The sequence below is a fragment of the Fragaria vesca genome, linkage group LG3, assembly GCF_000184155.1.
Source record: "Fragaria vesca subsp. vesca linkage group LG3, FraVesHawaii_1.0, whole genome shotgun sequence".
NCBI lineage: Eukaryota > Viridiplantae > Streptophyta > Magnoliopsida > Rosales > Rosaceae > Fragaria > Fragaria vesca.
The window spans coordinates 22170251-22188382 of record NC_020493.1 but is presented as its reverse complement, the minus strand read 5'-3'; the positions used below and the strand labels follow the sequence as shown (position 1 = coordinate 22188382).

Here is an 18132-nt window from a genome sequence, read left to right as displayed (position 1 = left end):
ACTCTGCAAAAAAATCAATTTAAACAAAATTCGTTTGCTTAGCTGATTACATTAAACATATCGAAAATTCTGATGAAACTGAGCAGTTTCTTGATAAATCATCCATTTGTGCAGTTTCATAATAATCCGTCAATTTGTTTGATACATTTGGCTTAACAAATAATTTTTTTTTACATTGATTTTTTGTAAATATGATATTTATTGGTTAATATAATTTTTGTTCGGTTAAGATTATGATTTATATTGATAAAAGTATGTAAATACGAGAGTTTAGATGAGTGTGTCTAGACTCGATCGGATGCAATTATTTTTTTTTAAGTGCCCAAAATTAAACCATCAATATTAGTGCAAAGGACTGTCAATTCTGGTCGTATAGAACTTTCCGGCCATTAGGACGTTGACAAATTACTTTCATTGCTAGTAGCAAATACATCGCGGCCACCTCTCAGAATTATTGATCTTCCATAATTTGAGTGGAAAATTTGAGACACGCGTACGTACACAGTTCATCACTTCATGTCTCAGATTATTAGAGCTATCTCGGGCGAACTACAATAATTTCAGAACAGGGGACGTGCTGTCGGCTACACAAACCAAACGTGATAATCACGCACGTGCACTATGAGTATTAGTGTCATATGACTCTTGTCCATTTTCTTGCTTTCATTATTGAAACCTCAAATCATGAACGCTCTTTGTTTTGGTTTAGTGATGCCGGTCGATTCTCCGACCCCGGTAGTCAGGCCACCGAGCCAAGAAGGGACCAGCCATGCATGATTGCTCTGTGTTACAGCTAGCGACGTGTAATCTATTCCGTTCTCAGACTACCGACACCTGAATAATGGTTGGGAGATTGAGGTAGTGGTGGCTTTTGGGATTGTATGGTGATGATTTGATCACCAAGTAGAAAATCAGACCCGTAATCTTCACAGAATTATCTGTTTAGGAAAAAAGAAAAGAAAAGTAGAAGTCTTCCACTCTTCCCAGATGAAGCAGAGGAGGTCGACTTGGTTAAACCAGTCTGAATTACCAAACCTGTATATAGTCTGAATCAGAGTTACCATATGGGAGTATCGTCATGAGAGTACGTTGAGTGAAATTTGATGCTGACAAAGTGAAACGTATATAGCCTTTTGTCTTAGAGTTTCACTAGCGAGCCAAACACAGGAGCTCGTCACTCTCTGAAAAGTGAAATTTTGCATTGTTCTTCCTACCTTGATACTAGATACCATTCTTCACGTAAACAACTAGTCAAACATTTTTAAAATTTAGTTTATTTTTATTTTTTAGAGGGGCCGGTTTGTAACACAACCAAGGTAGGAGCCTTGTCCGCACGTCTGATTATTAAAATGGGAAATATGCTAATCGGGATTTACATAAACAACTTGATGATCGAATTTGATGATTGTTTAATTGTTTATAATTATAATTTAGATAAACAGTTCTGGTTAAACATATTTATAGTTCGTTCATTAATTTAACCTAATTCGGTACCCAAACGATCATTAATTTGAATGAAATTTTTACAGGAATAATATATACATTAGTATCAATAAACTGAACGGTGGAGATATAGAAATATGACCGAAAAATGTGTTAAACAATAAACTTCATATTTTATTTTCAGAGCGAAACTTCGCTCTAACCAAATAATACATGGACACTAGCAATGTTAATACACAAATTAATCAAATCCTCATGTACTAAACTACATCCCGGATAATCACAAGAGACTCATCTAACCAAATAACATTTAGATTATTAAGAGTAGGCATGTGAGCTAATCTATTGGCTATGTCGTTTGCTTCACGTAATGCCTAATGTGAAATATGACCTATTATTCGTGATTGCAAAATAGGGAAGTACCGTGTACTGCTCCTTACGATGAGGTTTTTGATTCTTAAGATGCCAAAATTTTAATCACCCCGTACACACAAACCAATATAAGCGTTTTACAGACTCATGCAGAAGCCGCAAACTCATACTTTGACGGAATGACGGGACTCGTCTGTCATTTAGCGTAGTTCACTCAAGGCACATGCCGCACACCTCTCCCCCTCCTTCCCCTTTATATACGCCACTCTCAACGAGCTTCAACATCATCGACAACTTAATAAAGTAAATTAACCATCACTCCAAACCTACATCCACCTAGCTAGCAGCAGATCCATATATTATTCATCTCTTCCTTAAAGTTTAAAGATCGAGTTGTGTGTTGCTTATGGACCTCCTCCACGGGTTTGATGTGAGAATGTTGGCGTCGACGGTGGCGTTGATCGGGTTCGTGGCGTTGCTGGTGAGGTTGTATAAAGCGCTTGTGGCGGAGCCGAAGAGGCTGAGATCCCTGCTGGCCAAACAAGGCATCACCGGACCTCCTCAGGCTTTGCTTCTCGGGAATATCTCGGAGATAAAGAAGGCTCGCGGCAGCAACGGCATTGCTAAGGCTCCGAGCAGTGAAGCACCAATAATCTCACACAACTTGGGTGCTACTATCTTCCCCTTCTTTGAGAAGTGGAGGAAGCAATTTGGTATTGTACTCAAAACACCATGCTTATCGTTCTTATTTAATTGTCATTTCATGAACATGACATTCGTCTCTTGCCAAAAAACTGAACATCACTGGTGTCATTGCCAAAAAAATGAACATCACTGGTGTCATAGGAGATACGTGAACACGTCTGTTGTCAGTGCTTCTCTACAAAGTCCTTTTGCTAGAAGCGCTGTTGGTCTGAACTTTGAAGTACATGAAGTCTCTGGCATGTACCAAAAGTGACACCTCAAATTTTAAACTGGAACTTTCAGAGTTGATTGTCTTGTGTACATACATGTTTGCGATACCTATATTTACAAATATGATTACAATATGTTGTCATTTTGGTAATAAAGGTCATTATTTAGGTGAATTAGGGTCATTCTTGTTCTATGAGAGATAATTATTCAATCGATGACGTTTTACGTTTATGAACAACTTGTAAAGAAGAAGGTCTTGGCAAGAAGAAGAGACGTTTCGTATTTCTTTCTCCAGCTGATGACTTTGCGTTTCTACTAATTAACATGGTGTGAAACTTGTGTGCAGGTGATGTCTTTGTCTTTGGTCTTGGCACCACGCAAATCCTATACGTGATCAAACCAGAAGCAGTGAGGGAGATCACGACCTGCACATCTTTGGACTTAGGTAAACCCACATACCAATTCAAAGAGCGTGGTCCTTTGCTTGGTCAAGGTATTTTGACCTCCAATGGCCCCTCGTGGGCTCATCAGCGCAAGGTCATGGCCCCTGAGCTTTACATGGAGAAGGTCAAGGCAAGTAATGAGCAAAATTTATAGTTTCATTGGTAACTTCGTAAATAATGAACTGTGACATGAAAATGTGATAATTTTTGTAATTGTGTTGAATTTTGTAGGGAATGATCAACTTAATTACCGACTCCTCGAACACTCTGGTGAACTTGTGGAACAGTAAAATTGAGGCAGGCAAAGGAGTCGCAGACATAAAAATCGACAACGATTTACGTGGCTTCTCTGGTGATGTTATCTCGAGGGCTTGTTTTGGGAGCAGCTATACCAAAGGGGTACAGATATTTGATAAACTAAGGCAACTCCAGGAGGCCATGGGCAGGAAACTCTTTGTGAGTGCAGTGCCTGGAATTAGGTAATTAAAGATTCGTCAAAACTTGGTCCAAATTAGTGGAAAAATATGCTATTTGGAATTACATATCAACTGTATATGGTCTAAATAATTTGGTGCGTGACATATTAATTTGATGCAGACACATTCCTACAAAGAGCAATAGGGAAGAATGGGCATTAGAAAAGGACGTTGCGAAATTGATACTGCAACTAGTGAAGGAGAGACATGCAGCTGGGCATGAGAAAGACTTGTTGCAAATGATTCTTGAGGGTGCAAAAGCCAGTGATCTTAGTCAAGAGGCAACAGACAGATTCATTGTGGATAACTGCAAGAACATATACTTGGCTGGATATGAAACCACAGCTACTTCTGCTACATGGAGCCTCATGCTGTTGGCTGCGAATCCAGAATGGCAAGAACGTGTTAGAGCCGAGGTCCTTCAAGTCTGCCAAGGCCGCGTTCCAGATGCTGATATGCTTCGCAAAATGAAACAGGTATCGACACTTAACTAGGATATTATGTACGTAGTTAACATGACAACATAGCACGTCAGACTGTCTAATAAACATGCATGTACGTCTAATTAGTTACATTATACTTTTTTTTTTTTTACGGTTGCAGCTAACTATGGTGATTCATGAATCATTGAGGCTCTACCCCCCGGTTACCATTATGTCAAGGGAGGCATTCAAGGACATGAAATTTGGAGACTTTCATGTTCCAAAGAGTGTCAATGTTTGGACCAGTGTGGTGACAATACACACTGATCCAGAGATATGGGGACCTGATGCGTACGATTTCAAGCCAGATCGATTTGCAAATGGGATCACCGGAGCTTGCAAGCTTCCCTACTTGTACATGCCGTTTGGGGTTGGACCTCGAGTGTGTCTTGGACAGAACTTGGCCATGTTCGAACTCAAGGTTGTCATAGCTCTCATAGTCACTAACTTCTCATTCAAACTTTCACCGAATTACAGTCACGAACCTGCTCAAAAACTGGTTATAGAAGCAGAAAAAGGCGTCGATCTTGTGATGAAGAAGCTGTGAGGAATTCCCTTTGCATGAAGGAGCTTGATTTTTGCTGGAAAATACTTTCTTTGTATTCTTAACTTTAGAGCGGATTTGGAGTCTATAGTATACTTGTTCATTTTTTTGTACTTTTTACTTTTTACTTTGCAAGTCAGCAAGGTGTGAGTCTATAGTATACTTGTTCAGCATTGCTGATCTGCAATTTTCCAGATTTGTTGTAATAATTGTTAGGTTTTTCCCTAACTATGTATAAACTAGAATTATGACCCTCGCTTTGCCGCGGGATTTGCGAGATTTATGTTCATAATTTTTCTTCTTTTCTTCTCATTTCTAATGTATCAAAGTGCAAGATTTATATAGATTTAATTTAAAATACTTAACAACAAAACACTTATCATAGTAATAATAAGAGTATATCTCTTATGTTCTTTCTCCTCGATTCTTTTTTTCACTCTTTTCCAAATCTATTATTTTCATCGGTGACAGAACATAGCAAATTTTAGAGGATCATTTCTAGATAGTGTGCAAACTGCGAAGTCTAATCTACTTTTTTTTTTCAGCAAAAAAAAAAAAAACATGGCCTGAGCCCAAAACTGTTTTTACTGTAGATGAACAGTAAACTGTAGATGAACAGTAAACTGTAGATGAACAGTAAAACTGTAGATGAACAGTGATCAACAAATAGATATATAATAAATAGTCTTGCTTGTAATATTAATTTTGCATTACTTCAATACAACAGAAAATTGTTCCATCGATTTTCTCTCTTCTCCATTTTCAAGCATGCGTACGCGTGAGCATTACTATACATATCATTACAATGATCTAGTGATCAATAATTTGATCATTCCATCATGTACTCCGTCAATAATTCAATACAATGAATGGGTTAATTCTTTGACTCAATTATCAAAAATTCTTCTAGTAGCAAAATGAATCGAGCAACTAATAATATATGTAATATTTTGATTCGGTCATCCACGTCGCATTATCATGCATGTTTCATTTAAATAGCTTGGACCAATGGTCCATATTAAATGAGGGAAGTGAGGGTCAGGATTAAACGATGGGATTAAATCAGAAAATAGTAAAAAAATATATATATATATATTATCAAAAAGTATAGAAATTTGTAGAAAATAATAACTAAATTTATCAAAATTTTGAAAACTCGGTCGGCTCTTCCATACACACACTCTCACGTAGATGAGATGTAACAGCCCATGTAAAAGTTAGGAGAAGTTTACCTCTCGATGATAGGACTCTCTCCCATGAGAGAGAATACACGTAGTAATTAAGGTTAACTGCATTGATCGAGCTCCAAACGTTAACAAAAATATGTGATTTTTGTACAATAACCGTATTCCACTATACATATTACATCATATAGTCGATTTTTCAAAATTTTATTGGCAATATATAGTTTCTTTACAAAGATGTACACTTACACAAAACCTACTAAACAAGTTATATCACATTAATAGACACGTTAAGACTCTAATGACTAATAAGTGTTTCCAACACATGAGGTGAGGACCTGAGGTCGAATAAGAGGTACACTCACTACTGGAAAAAGTCACTTAGGAGACGGAATGATTTCGTCTCCTAAAATGGAAAATTCGTCTCCTAAGTTCCGTTAGGTAACTGTTGTCATATAGGTGATTAGGCGACGAAATATGAAATTCCGTCTCCTAAGAGCTTAAGGGACGGACATAGATTCGTCTCCTAAGAGCTTAGGCAACGGATTTTATTCCTATTATTTTAGACTTTTCTTTTTCTTTTCGATTTCTTTTTCTTTTTCCACTCAATTCCTTTCATTCTAATTATTCATTTTCTCTTCTTTTTTTTATTCATTTTCAATTATTTATTTTTTTCGTTTTAGTTTTATTTTATTTTATTTTTTCATTTTTGTTTCTTTGTTTTCGTTTCGATCGATCCCAACCCAGCCACCGCCCCCAAATACCACCAAAACCATCAATCTTAAACCAAATCTATCATCCAAGTCTAAATCCAGAAATAAAAAGCATAACCCAGCACCGTCCAACGTCGCCGCCAGACCACAACCGTCCAACCTCAACTTTGGCTAGTCTGAAACCGCCATACCACATTGTTTCTGTACAATTTCGGATAGGGTTACAGAAGCTGATGGAGTGTCTGGTAGGTGACTGACGATCTTCCCGCTGACCTGTAAACAAAAGGACGACCGGGGGCTTCCGGTATTTCCTCCTCTGACGGCTAAGTCAGTATCTGCTGGTAGAATGTAATTACTAAGATAGTTAATGATACCTGACAAGCTGGTGGCTGGGCCATATTTATGGCCCAGAGTGGGTTCTTTTTACTTGAAAACCGATGTGGGACTTCCACCCTTGTTTGCTGTTTCAAGTGTAGACTTCCCTATGCCTTATGCAGTCATTCCAAGCCCAGTGTAACCACTAAGGATGGGCCCGGCCCACCCTACTTCTGGGCGGGAACCTCGAGGCGGCCTCGGTTGTGGTGGAATGCCTGTTGGTTTATTGGCTTGAGAGGTTGTTTCATGCACAATCGACTACAAATCCCCTCAATTTCCCGTTCAAGACACATCTTGAGTGGGGACTTGCTAAAATAAGCTCGTAGACCAGTATATTTCAAATGGGTCTCGCCCATGTCCCCCCAAGTCCGGACTCATGATGTGGGTTGAACGGGTGTTACATTTTCTATGGACAAGGGTAGCGAGCCCTTTCCATATCCGGTATTACTACTCGAGTGACAGGGTGTTAACGCCGTCTGTGGTTTATCAAGCCACGTGCTCCGTTTTTAAAGGGAGGATGTTTTTGCACTTGGTCTTACGATCTCGGTGACTCTCACCCGAGATGGGTCTTGCATTTTGTCTTACGATCTCGGTGACTCTCACCCGAGATGGGTCTTGTACTTTGAAGTTTGTGCATTGTTGTGACAGGTGCATTAAATGCATGTTCGCTAGATGTCGCAATATTCCTGGGGATAACTGCCAAACAATTAATGCACGTCACTTCATTCTTTCCTTCTTCAAGAAGCTACGGCGATTTAAGCCATGTGGCCTCATCTTGCGGTTTGATCGGATCGCTAGGAGTGCCTCGTTTTCGTTTACTGGTTTTTTTAATGCTTCGGTTCATGGATTGAGGCGACTTCTCATTGTCTCTGGGTATAAACTCTTCCCCCTTTTCGTCTTCACTCATTCTCACTCTGGTCACTCTCTGTTTTCACTATTGTTTTTTTTTTTTTGTGCTCTGCTTGTTTTCTTTGGTTTCTCTGTGCGCTTCTCACTTTGGTCGCTTTCTTTCTCTGCCTGCTTCGCGTCCTACCGCTGTGCCGCCACCGATCCATACGATTGCGAGGTGTTACCGGACCTCTGAGTTTCCGGCGTTGCTACTGCGTCGAAAATCTGGTAAGTTTTTGTGCTGCTTTTTCTTTGTTCTACTGCACTTTGTGTAGGCCTTTGTTTTTGCTTCTCTGGGTTGTGCTGCTTTTGTAATGGTTGGGTAAAAACTAGGGATTTTGGGATTCTAGGGCTTTCTGGGTTTAGGCTGTGTTAAACTGTGAATTTTGTGCTTGCTCCCGGCAGTGCATACTAATAAATCTTAGGGTTTGTTATACAAAGGTAAATGGATTCCCGAAGTACGATTGACTTAAGCGGGGCTAGCACATCCTCTTGGCCGATAGTTGTAACACCTTGACCCATAACTAAATCAAGAAACAATTGAAATCAATTTTATCCACCACAGTCAATACTTACCTGACCTAGTCCGAGGTCGTAATGATCGATTTCAGGAAAAAAAAAATTGATCACAGCTCTCGTCGAATTAGATCTATGAAACTTAAATTCCTGGGTTTTGAGTACTGAGGTTCACCTCCCAACCTATGAATATAGACTAGATGAGAGCTAACAAAGAATTGGTGAAGGTGCATAGATGAGAGACGCCTGATCGTGGAACGTCTCTTCTCCCGCAGCCGCGGCTTGTTGAGCGTCTGAAACGGGTCAGGAATTCTGCCCCAGTCTCTAGCACTCATCTTTCCTTTTATTTCTTACTTAGGTTGGTTCCTGGTCGACCCTTCTAGACCCTCCAGGTCAGTTCATCTCTTGTTCCTTTTTTTTTTTTTTTTCTATTCTTTATTTACCATATTGAACACTCAATCACTATTACTTACATTGTATACGAGATATTACAATAGTGGATGACGACGAGAGGATGGAGGAGTACATCAGTCAACCATCCTGCCCGGGTGAACCTGTAGAGTTACCCACAGGTGTACCCGCCCGGAATGTCGATTGGTCTGCCGGGGTTTACCATGGCGTCCCGATGACCAGCGTCGCAAGCTCGGCTAAGCGATATATCTTAGAGGACGACACCGTGTGTGACGAGCCTGAGAGCAGCATGTCCCCGACAGAGATAGAACGGTTTCGGGAAGATTGGGGCATCTCGCAAAAGGTTACCCTCCGTGGGCTTTACGAAGACGAGTTCGCGTGCTGTCCGAGAGATGGGTTCGTCGTTGTGCACGACAATATGTTTAGGGACGGTTTCTCTCTCCCGCTCCCTCAGTGCGTGTTGCTGAGCATGCTTCAGCTAGCTCCCGGGCAGATCCCCCCGAATCAATGGCGTCAGTTGTTGTCCCTTTGCTGCATGTACTACTTGTCCGAAATGGGATGGCTAACGATCAACGACTTTCGAGCCCTCTACCGCCTCTCGTACTCGAAGAAATAGAACTGCAACGGGTGTGTTTCATTTTCCGCTCGGGATTACATGTCTCTCGTTACTGATCTTCCAACGTCCATCAATAACAACTGGCGTTCAAAGGTCATGCTTACCGACGGTCGATGGCAAAGAAACTGCCCAACGCACGTGGTGCCCAATCGGTTTAGGTATATCCGGGATCAGTCCTTCTCGCTATCGGGGATCGAGAAGCAACAGATTGCCCGGATATTTACGGCATGGCCCTCGGACGAGGATCGCATCTCGTACAACTTGATCAGTGTGCTAGTTCACTGTGAACTCGGCCGAATGCCTGGTGGGGTTCCCGGTACAATGTCTCTCAATTGTTGTTTCATACTTGCGTTTTTCTCTGTTTTCTTTTTACTGAATGTTGCGTTTGCTGGCATCTAAGGTACCCAAGCGTAAACCCCGTCCCTCATACCCGCACGACATGGATTCAGACTTGGACCTGCTGGGTGCCTTCCTGGAGGTTGGAAAGACCACTTCCCATATTGAAGTGAACCTGGAGGACTCTACCGCTCGAGTTTCGAAGACACTTGTGCTCCTAGAGATTCCCGATGAAGGATACGGGAAGCCGAGTTCTGACACAGAGCGGCCTACAAGGACTGGTGACGTAATCAATGTCAACTTGGGTGAGAAGAAGAAGAAATCGTCGTTTAAGAAGTCAAAGTCGCAGCGGGATAAGGAAGTGACTTTAACTGTCCTGAGCGTGTCCGGCGCCTCGCCACCCCGGAAGAAACAGAAAGCAACAGGTCCTTCGGCCGACAACCCGGTGACCTTGAGCGCTCTCGCTCCTGCTCTTCCCCAGATCAAGAAGACCCCCATCCAGCAGATACTGGATGAGTATGGGTGCGCCGACGAAAGGTTCGTCTGCAGCATGATGGGCGACCTGAAGGGAATAGAGCTGGACCAGATCAGGGTAGGGTCTAATACCCCTCAACAGAACCGGCAATACGCCCGGGAGGTCATGATGAAGGTAAGCTTCTTCTTTCAAATGCCAATTTACTGTTCGGGATGTTATATTTAATTTATTTTCTCTTTGTAGACCCTATTTGCTGTCTATGCCATCGATGCCAGCGAGGACTCCAATGAGATGAAAGAGCGCCTGGCCAGCCTGAGCGACCAGATCAGCTATCTCGGGGCCGAGAAGAAGAAGATGGAGAAGGACTTGAAAGCCGAGAGGAAGAAACTCTTGCTGGCCGACAAGTTCGCCAAACTCAGCCTCCACAACAAAGAGTTATAGGGAAAAGCTGTAAGGGTGGTCGCCTTGGAGTGTGACATAGACGCGCTTCAGCGGGAGAACGCTAAGCTGCGGTCCAAGCTGAAGGAGAGGGACAACCAAATAGTTAATCTACAGGGTCAGATTCCCGCTCAAGGCGAGTTTGCCATTACCAAGTTCAAGGAGTCGGACTAGCTGAAGGCCATGCTGAAGGCAGCTCGGGAGGGTGGCATCACCGAGAAGTTTGGTGAATGGAGCCGCCTTGGGTACTTGGACAAGGCAAAGATGACTGCCGATTTGCTCGCTTCCCGAGAGGCTAGAGAGAGGGAGGCGAAGTCCAAGGCAGCTACCGAGAAAGAGCGTGATAGCGCAAAGGACTTGGCAGGTGAACCGTCCGAGAATAATGCTAACAAGGGCGCTGATGGAAATGACAACCTGGCTGAGTCGTCCGAGGACAAGGAAAAAGACGGCCAGGAGGCATAAGTTGTAATTTTCCTTTTTCTTTTGCTTTTGTAAGACATTAGCCTTGTGCCTTGTCCCGGTGATTACACATCCCGGGATTTTTGTAAATACCCATTGATGGTATACTCCCAGCATTCCGGGTTTTGATATATTATGACTTATCCATCTTTGTTGCTTATATCTGTTGTGTTATATATAATTTGTATTATGCCTATCTCGCTCAGTGTTACTGGGGATTTCAATAAGTTTTGCCTCTCGGTTGATTACTTATCCCCTTTGATATTACTCGGGATTTTATTACCTTATGCCCCCTGGTGGATTACCTATCTTGTTCGATATTACTCGGGATTTTATTGACTTATGCCTCCCGGTGGATTGCCTATCATTGGAATTTGAATTCAACTTCCCCATTCCTGCATTAAGTCTTTCAAAACGAATGAAGACATCCTCCGGGACTTGTTGTTCTCCCGGGGGCAGCAATACTTATAAATGTACATTTTACAAAGATAGGATGGGTCTCGGCCCCTTTCACACTGGGTAGAATTTCAGGTGCTATTCCAAGGGTGCATGGTGACTATCCCATTCTGATCTCGGAGAAAGAAAGTTGCTAGGCTGACCTCTTCAATTATCTCGTATGGCCCTTCCCATGTTGGATCCAAAGCCATCATCTTGGTCATGATTTTCTTCATTACCCAGTCCCCCAGTCTCAATGTCCGGGTCCTGACTTTACTATTGTAATGACGTGCAACTCTCTACTTATAGACTTGGCTATGCAAGTCTGCTCTCTCCCTCCTTCCCTCGATGAGGTCAATATTCAACCGGAGGCCTTCCTTATTGGTGGTGGCATCAAAGTTCTCAACCCTTCCCGACGGTATTGACGTCTCAATTGGCAAGACAGCCTCCGTGCCAAAGGCCATGCTGAAAGACGTTTCTCTGGTTGATTCTGTTGCTGTGGTCCTAATTGCTCATAATACCTCCGGCAGCTTCTGTGCCCACAGACCCTTTGCGTCGTCTAACTTCTACTTCATAAGCTTTTTAATGATTTTGTTCACTGCCTCCATCTGACCATTGGTCTGTGAGTGTGCCACCAACGCGAAGACCATCTTGGTGCCCATGTCCTTCGTGAGCTCATTCAGATAGTTATTGTTGAATTGTGTACCATTGTCCGTGACGATTGTATTCGGGACCCTGAATCTGCAATATATGTTCTTCATCAGGAAATTCTTCACACACTCGGTGGTTATCTTCCCCAAGGGCTCCGCCTCCACCCATTTTGTGTAATAGTCAACGACCACTATTACATCCTGGTGCCGTTGGCAGTATCCCGATGAGGTCCAAACCCCATTGTGCAAAAGGCCAGGGCGACAGTAGGATTGATAGAGCAATAGGAGGGGAATGTGTCTCGTTAGCGTAGAAGCGGCATTTATGGCACCCTCCAAACATCTTATCCGCCATGGCACCCATGTTAGGCTAGAAAAACCCTGTTCGAAGCGCCTTATGTGCCAATGACCAAGATCTAGAATGATTTCTGCACACTCCCTCGTGTATTTCCCCCATGATCGCCTCGCTTTCCTTTTCCGTTACGCACTTTAGGTTTGGAAAACTGTAACCTCTACGATATAGCTTCTCGTTCATGCGTGTGTACTTCGCACATCTCGATTGCAGTTTTCGTGCTTGCCGCTTGTCCTCCGGGCGCACACCCTCCTTCATGAACTCGACTATGGGGTTCATCCATGTAGGCTCTCCGGGCCCCGCTTCGACCATAAAGATCTCCGAGATGGTTTTACTTATGCTCGGGCTTCCTAACACCTCAATCCTTGCTTTCTTTCTTCCTTTTCCAGGCCCTCCGGTAGTCAGCCAAGCAAGAGCATCTTCATTACTATTTTCCTTCCGCGGGATGTGAGATAGGGAGGCCGACTTGAAGCGATGCATGAAGAATTTGGATAGTACCTGGTAAGAGTTCAACTGAGGCTCCTTAGCTATGAAGCTCCCGTTGACTTGATTTACAACAAGCTGTGAATCACTGAACACTTCCACATTCTCCACTCCTATATCTCCGGCGAGCTGCAATCCGCCAATCAAAGCTTCGTACTCTGCCGCATTGTTGGATGTCTTAAATTGAAACTCCAAGGCATACTCATGCTTGAATCCATCGGGAGTCTCCAATATTATTCTCGTCCCGCTTTTATTTCTCGTCACCGAGCCGTCAACAAAAAGCTTCCAAAGTGGCGCTGGTGGGTCCTCACTGTGTGTTTTCGCGGCCGCCCTGGCATAACTTTCCTCCCGACCGACCTCTGATGACTCTCCCACTACTTTCACGGGCGTGAGCTCGGATGATTCCCCCATCATTTTCATGGGCATGAGTTCGAATATAAAGTCGGCTGCTGTTTGGCCCTTGATTGCTATTCTCAGCCGATAGTGGATATCAAACTCTCCTAGGTCAATCGCCCACTTTACCAGCCTCCCGTTGATATCTGGTTTTTGCATGATCTGTCTCAGGGGATAGTTGGTATAAAGGGTTATCGAGTGTGCCTGGAAGTAGTGTCTGAGCCTTTTGGCGGTCACGATGAGCGTCAAAGCTAATTTTTCAACATCTGGGTATCTACTCTCTACGGGTGTGAATCCATTCCCGGCGTAAAACATCGCATGCTCGATATTGGACTCTTTTCTTATCAGTACCGAGCTAACCGCCGTTCGCGATGCCGCAATGTACAAGTAAAGCATCTCGCCCGGGATCGATTTTGACAAAACTGTCGCAGACGTGAGATATGCCTTTATCTGCTTGAAAGCTTCTTCCTGCTCGGGCCCCCATATTATCTCCTTACACCGCTGGTCTTTCAACAGCCGAAAGAAAGGGGCACACTTATCCGTGAGTCGCGATACTAACCGGACGAAGGCGACAATCTTCCCGGCCAACGACTGCACTTCATTTCTTTTCGTGGGCCTTTCCATATCCAAAATGGCTTGGATCTTTTCCGGGTTGGCCTCTATTCCCCTCCTGTTGATTATGTGGCCCAAAAATTTCCCTTTGGTCACTCTGAATATGCATTTCTGAGGGTTCAGCCTCATCCCGTATCTCAGTATTACCTCGAATACTTTCTTCAGATGCCCCACATGCTCCTCGGCAATTAGACTCTTGACCAGCATGTCATCGACATATACCTCCATTATTTTCCCAAGGTACTCGGCGAACATGACATTCATAAACCGCTGGTAGGTTGCTCCTGCATTTTTCAATCCAAAGGCCATGACCTTGTAGCAATATAACCCCCTGTCTGTTGTGAAAGCTGTGTGCTCCTCGTCCCCCGGATCCATCTTTATCTGGTTGTAACCCGCGTAAGCGTCCATGAAGTCATCAATTCAAACCCGGACGTGGAGTCCACTAACTGATCTATGCGCGGGAGCGGGAAGCTATCCTTTGGGCATGCCCTGTTGAGGTTCGAATAATCCACCCACATCCTCCATTGTCCCGTTGACTTTTTTGGAACCATGACCACATTGGCCAGCCACCGGGGGTACCTAACATCCCTTATGAACCTGATGTCCATCAATTTTTTCACTTCGCCTTTCATTGCTTCATACTTTTTTGGCTTATACGTCCTTCGCTTTTGCCTTACGGGAGGGAAACCCTTCTCGATCCCTAACTTGTGTGTTACGATGCCACTCGATATCCCGGGCATATCCTTGTATGTCCAAGCAAACGCCCCACTGTTTCTCTTCAAAAATTCCATTAGTGTCGTTCGTACACCAGGTGTCTGTCCTGTCCCTATGGTTACTTGCCGATATGGGAACTCATCTGAGACCGACACTACTTTTGTTTCTCTTGCAGATCCAGGACGCTCCTCATCCGAGTCAGTATCGTCTCTGGGATCCACATATGGATCCGGAGGGGGGGGGGGGGGGGGGGGATCACAGCCTGGCTTGCTGACAGGACCTCCGACCTTTTCCTCTTGTTGTCTATTGCACTGCAACTCCTTGCCGCACCCTGATCTCCCCGGATAGTAATGACTCGCGTTGGGGTTGGGACTTTCATCATCAACATGTGGTCGGCGACAAACGACTTTAGCTTCTATAAGGCAGGCCTTCCCAAGATCCCGTTGTAGGACGACTCACAGTCCACTACAATGAATTCCACTGTTGCCCGGGAGACTTCCTCTCGGCCTTCCATGCTTACCCCAAAACTATCCGATCCGAGGAGCTGAATGACATCACCCGAGAAACTGATTAATGGCTCATGGTCTTATATCAACTTGTTACTCCCTCGGTGCAATCTTTTCTAGGCACTCCTAAATAGCACGTTGACATATGGAAGCTCCCGTGTCAACCAGGATATTCTTCGTGATATAGTGATCGAGTTGTAACGTTATCAGGAACGGGTCCTCGTGCGGCTTTATCCCTTCCTCTTCCTCTTTTAGGAAGGTAACAGATTTCCAACCAGTGGTTACTCGCTGATTATTGCTACTTCTAAAGACGAAAACCTCTCGGCCATCCTTTCTTCCCGTACACTGTTTTTTTGTCTTATTGCTCCTATTATCTATTCGGGACCCGCTAAGGATGGTGTTGATCATCCCATACACTTCGATTGCCCCTACGTGCCTCTGACTGGGCACATACTGCTGCAATTTTCTTTCTTTCAGTCGGCCCTCAACCGCCCTCTTTAGCTCTATGTAGTTATTTATTTGGTGACTTGTCTCCCCGTGGTACCCACAAAATTTTTCTGTGTCTTCTTTGGTGAGCCTCGAGGACTCGGGGAACTTCTTGGCAGGGGGAGATGGAATGACAGACTTATTCTCATTCCATATTGCCTCGTAAGTGGCGTTAAGCGCTGAGAACTGCTCTTTCACTGTCGGCGCCGTCCTTGTATACCCAGTAAGGGCCCTTTGCATTCCCTTGTGCATTATACTGCTTCCCTGCCTTCCTCCTGTTCCTCTCGTGCCTGTTTCCAGAAGAGTACGAGTTCGACTTTTGCTCTCCCGTCCAGGCCCTTACCTCCTGGACCACGTGCACCGACTCCTTCTCTCCTTTCGAGCTTCCTATTCCCGGCCGAGGTCCCCCCGTAAGTATCATGATATGCCTGGGCATGCTGGATCGCCATTTCCATAAGCTCGTCGTAGCCTTGCGGATTTTCGATTTTTACTGCATACATGAACTTCCCGGGAAGCAACTCTTGAATGAACGCCTCATCTGCAACCTTTTTGTCAAAGTTCTGACTCTTGTTGTGGCTCCTTGCCAACGGTTCACAAAAGCTTTCAACCCCTTTCCCCTATCTTGCTGCACTTTGAACAATTGGGCGGTGTTATGCCCGTCCGTCCGTAGGAGGAACCTATTGACAAACATGTCCACTAATTCCCGGAAGCAATCGATCGAGTTTGACGGGAGCTCGTATAACCAACTGAGCGCTTCCCCTACTAAGGTTTCTTGAAACATGTTGCAGCATATTGCATTCGAGTATCCTTTAGCGTTCGTGTGAGACTTGATGTTATCAAGGAAAAGATGGGGGTCCCGATCCCCGTTGTAGCTAAGCTTCAATAGCTTGGCTGTGTTCGATCGGACGAACTAGGTGATCGCTCTTGTGAACGGTCCCCCCTTTCTTCGAAACTCGCGCGAGACGGATTACATGTCCCCCTTCTCTCGGCATCCGAGACCGTCTGCCAAACTCGCCATGTTATCCCAGATAGCTCTTAGGGTTTCTTCCATCTCTCCCGGGCTTCTGACTTGGACTTCTGGGATTGGCTCGGGTAAAGGTAGCGGTCCTTCATCCCGCATTTAATCCGGGAACAAATTCGTCCCGATATGCATGATCCTACGGTTTGTTCCCACCGGAGCGCCCATCTGCTGAGATGTGGCCGCCCGATCCAACTCCGTTCCTCGATCCAACGCCTCCCGGTGCTCAACCCCTCGGGCTAGCGCACTCATGAGCGTGGCGTTATCCTTTTCTAACATGTGCTCCCTCCCGGAGGCTTCCTCTCAATCCCTTACACTTTGTCGCTCTAGTCAAGTGATTTGGGCCCTCATATCTTCCAACATCTCGGCTACCTCTTGGGGATTGAGATCTCACGGCACATACTCTGGTGTTTTATTGTGCGGAGCTCTTCCCGTGATTCTTGAACTTTCCCCTGCTGTCTCGGTGGTCCTTTCGTATATCACCTCCCTCTGCTCTTCCTGTCTTGCATCCTGCTCTTGTTGTTCGGTTAACTCAGTCATCGAGTCACGCTGGCTTTTTGTAAAGGTTCCCACAGACGGTGCCAAATGTTTCTGTACAATCCCGGATAGGGTTGCAGAAGCTGATGGCGTGTCTGGTAGGTGATTTGCGATCTTCCCGCTGACATGTAAACAAAAGGACGATCGGGGGCTTTCGGTCTTTCCTCCTCTGATGGCTAAGTCAGTATATGCTGGTAGAATATAATTACTAGGGTAGTTAATGATACCTGACAAGTTGGTGGCTGGGCCATATTTATGGCCTAAAGTGGGTTCTCTTTACTTGAAAACCGATGTGGGACTTCCACCCTTATTTGTTGTTTCAAGTGTAGACTTCCCTATGCCTTCTGCAGTCGTTCCAAGCCTAGCGTAACCACCAAGGATGGGCCCGGCCCACCCTACTTATGGGTAGGAACCTCGGGGCGGCCTTGGTTGTGGTGGAATGTCTGCTGGTTTACGGGCTTGGGAGGTTGTTTCATGCATAACCGACTACACACGTACCACCACATCGTGAACCCGACCGGAGACGATTTCCCACTACAAAACCATATACCCGACCGGATATACGCGGATCCGTACATTTCCTCATTCGTGGCCAATGTCGAGGGTGTAGATAACGATTTGGTGTTGGGTTCGACTATCAGAGGCGACAACATCGGGTGAAGGAGTTGGACGGCGTCAAGGACGGGTGGGTGATGGTGATGTTGAGGCGGCTGGGTTTTTTGAGGAAAAGAAGAAAGTGGGGCTTTTTTTAGGAAGAAGTGGGATTATGGGAGAGAGAACGAGAGGAACAAAGAGAGAGAGAGAGAGAGAGAGAGAGAGAGAGAGAGAGAGAGAGAGAGAGAGAGAGAGAGAGAGAGAGAGAG

General features: G+C 44.6%; 2 protein-coding genes across 2 annotated transcripts; one reads left to right on the top strand and one right to left on the bottom strand.

Moving 5' to 3' along the window:
• The first annotated feature begins 2098 nt into the window (after positions 1 to 2098).
• On the top strand, positions 2099 to 4953 carry LOC101308750 (cytochrome P450 734A1-like). Its single transcript, XM_004294805.1, has 5 exons — positions 2099 to 2528; positions 3077 to 3303; positions 3405 to 3652; positions 3771 to 4125; positions 4253 to 4953. Exons 1-5 carry the CDS (start codon positions 2222 to 2224, stop codon positions 4676 to 4678), a joined length of 1563 nt encoding a protein of 520 aa, XP_004294853.1. The 5' UTR covers positions 2099 to 2221; the 3' UTR covers positions 4679 to 4953.
• A 7585-nt stretch (positions 4954 to 12538) lies between these two features.
• LOC101308660 lies at positions 12539 to 14416 on the bottom strand. The gene has a single exon (XM_004296052.1). The coding sequence runs from the start codon at positions 14414 to 14416 to the stop codon at positions 12539 to 12541; it is 1878 nt and encodes a 625-aa protein (XP_004296100.1).
• Between the last annotated feature and the right edge of the window lie 3716 nt (positions 14417 to 18132).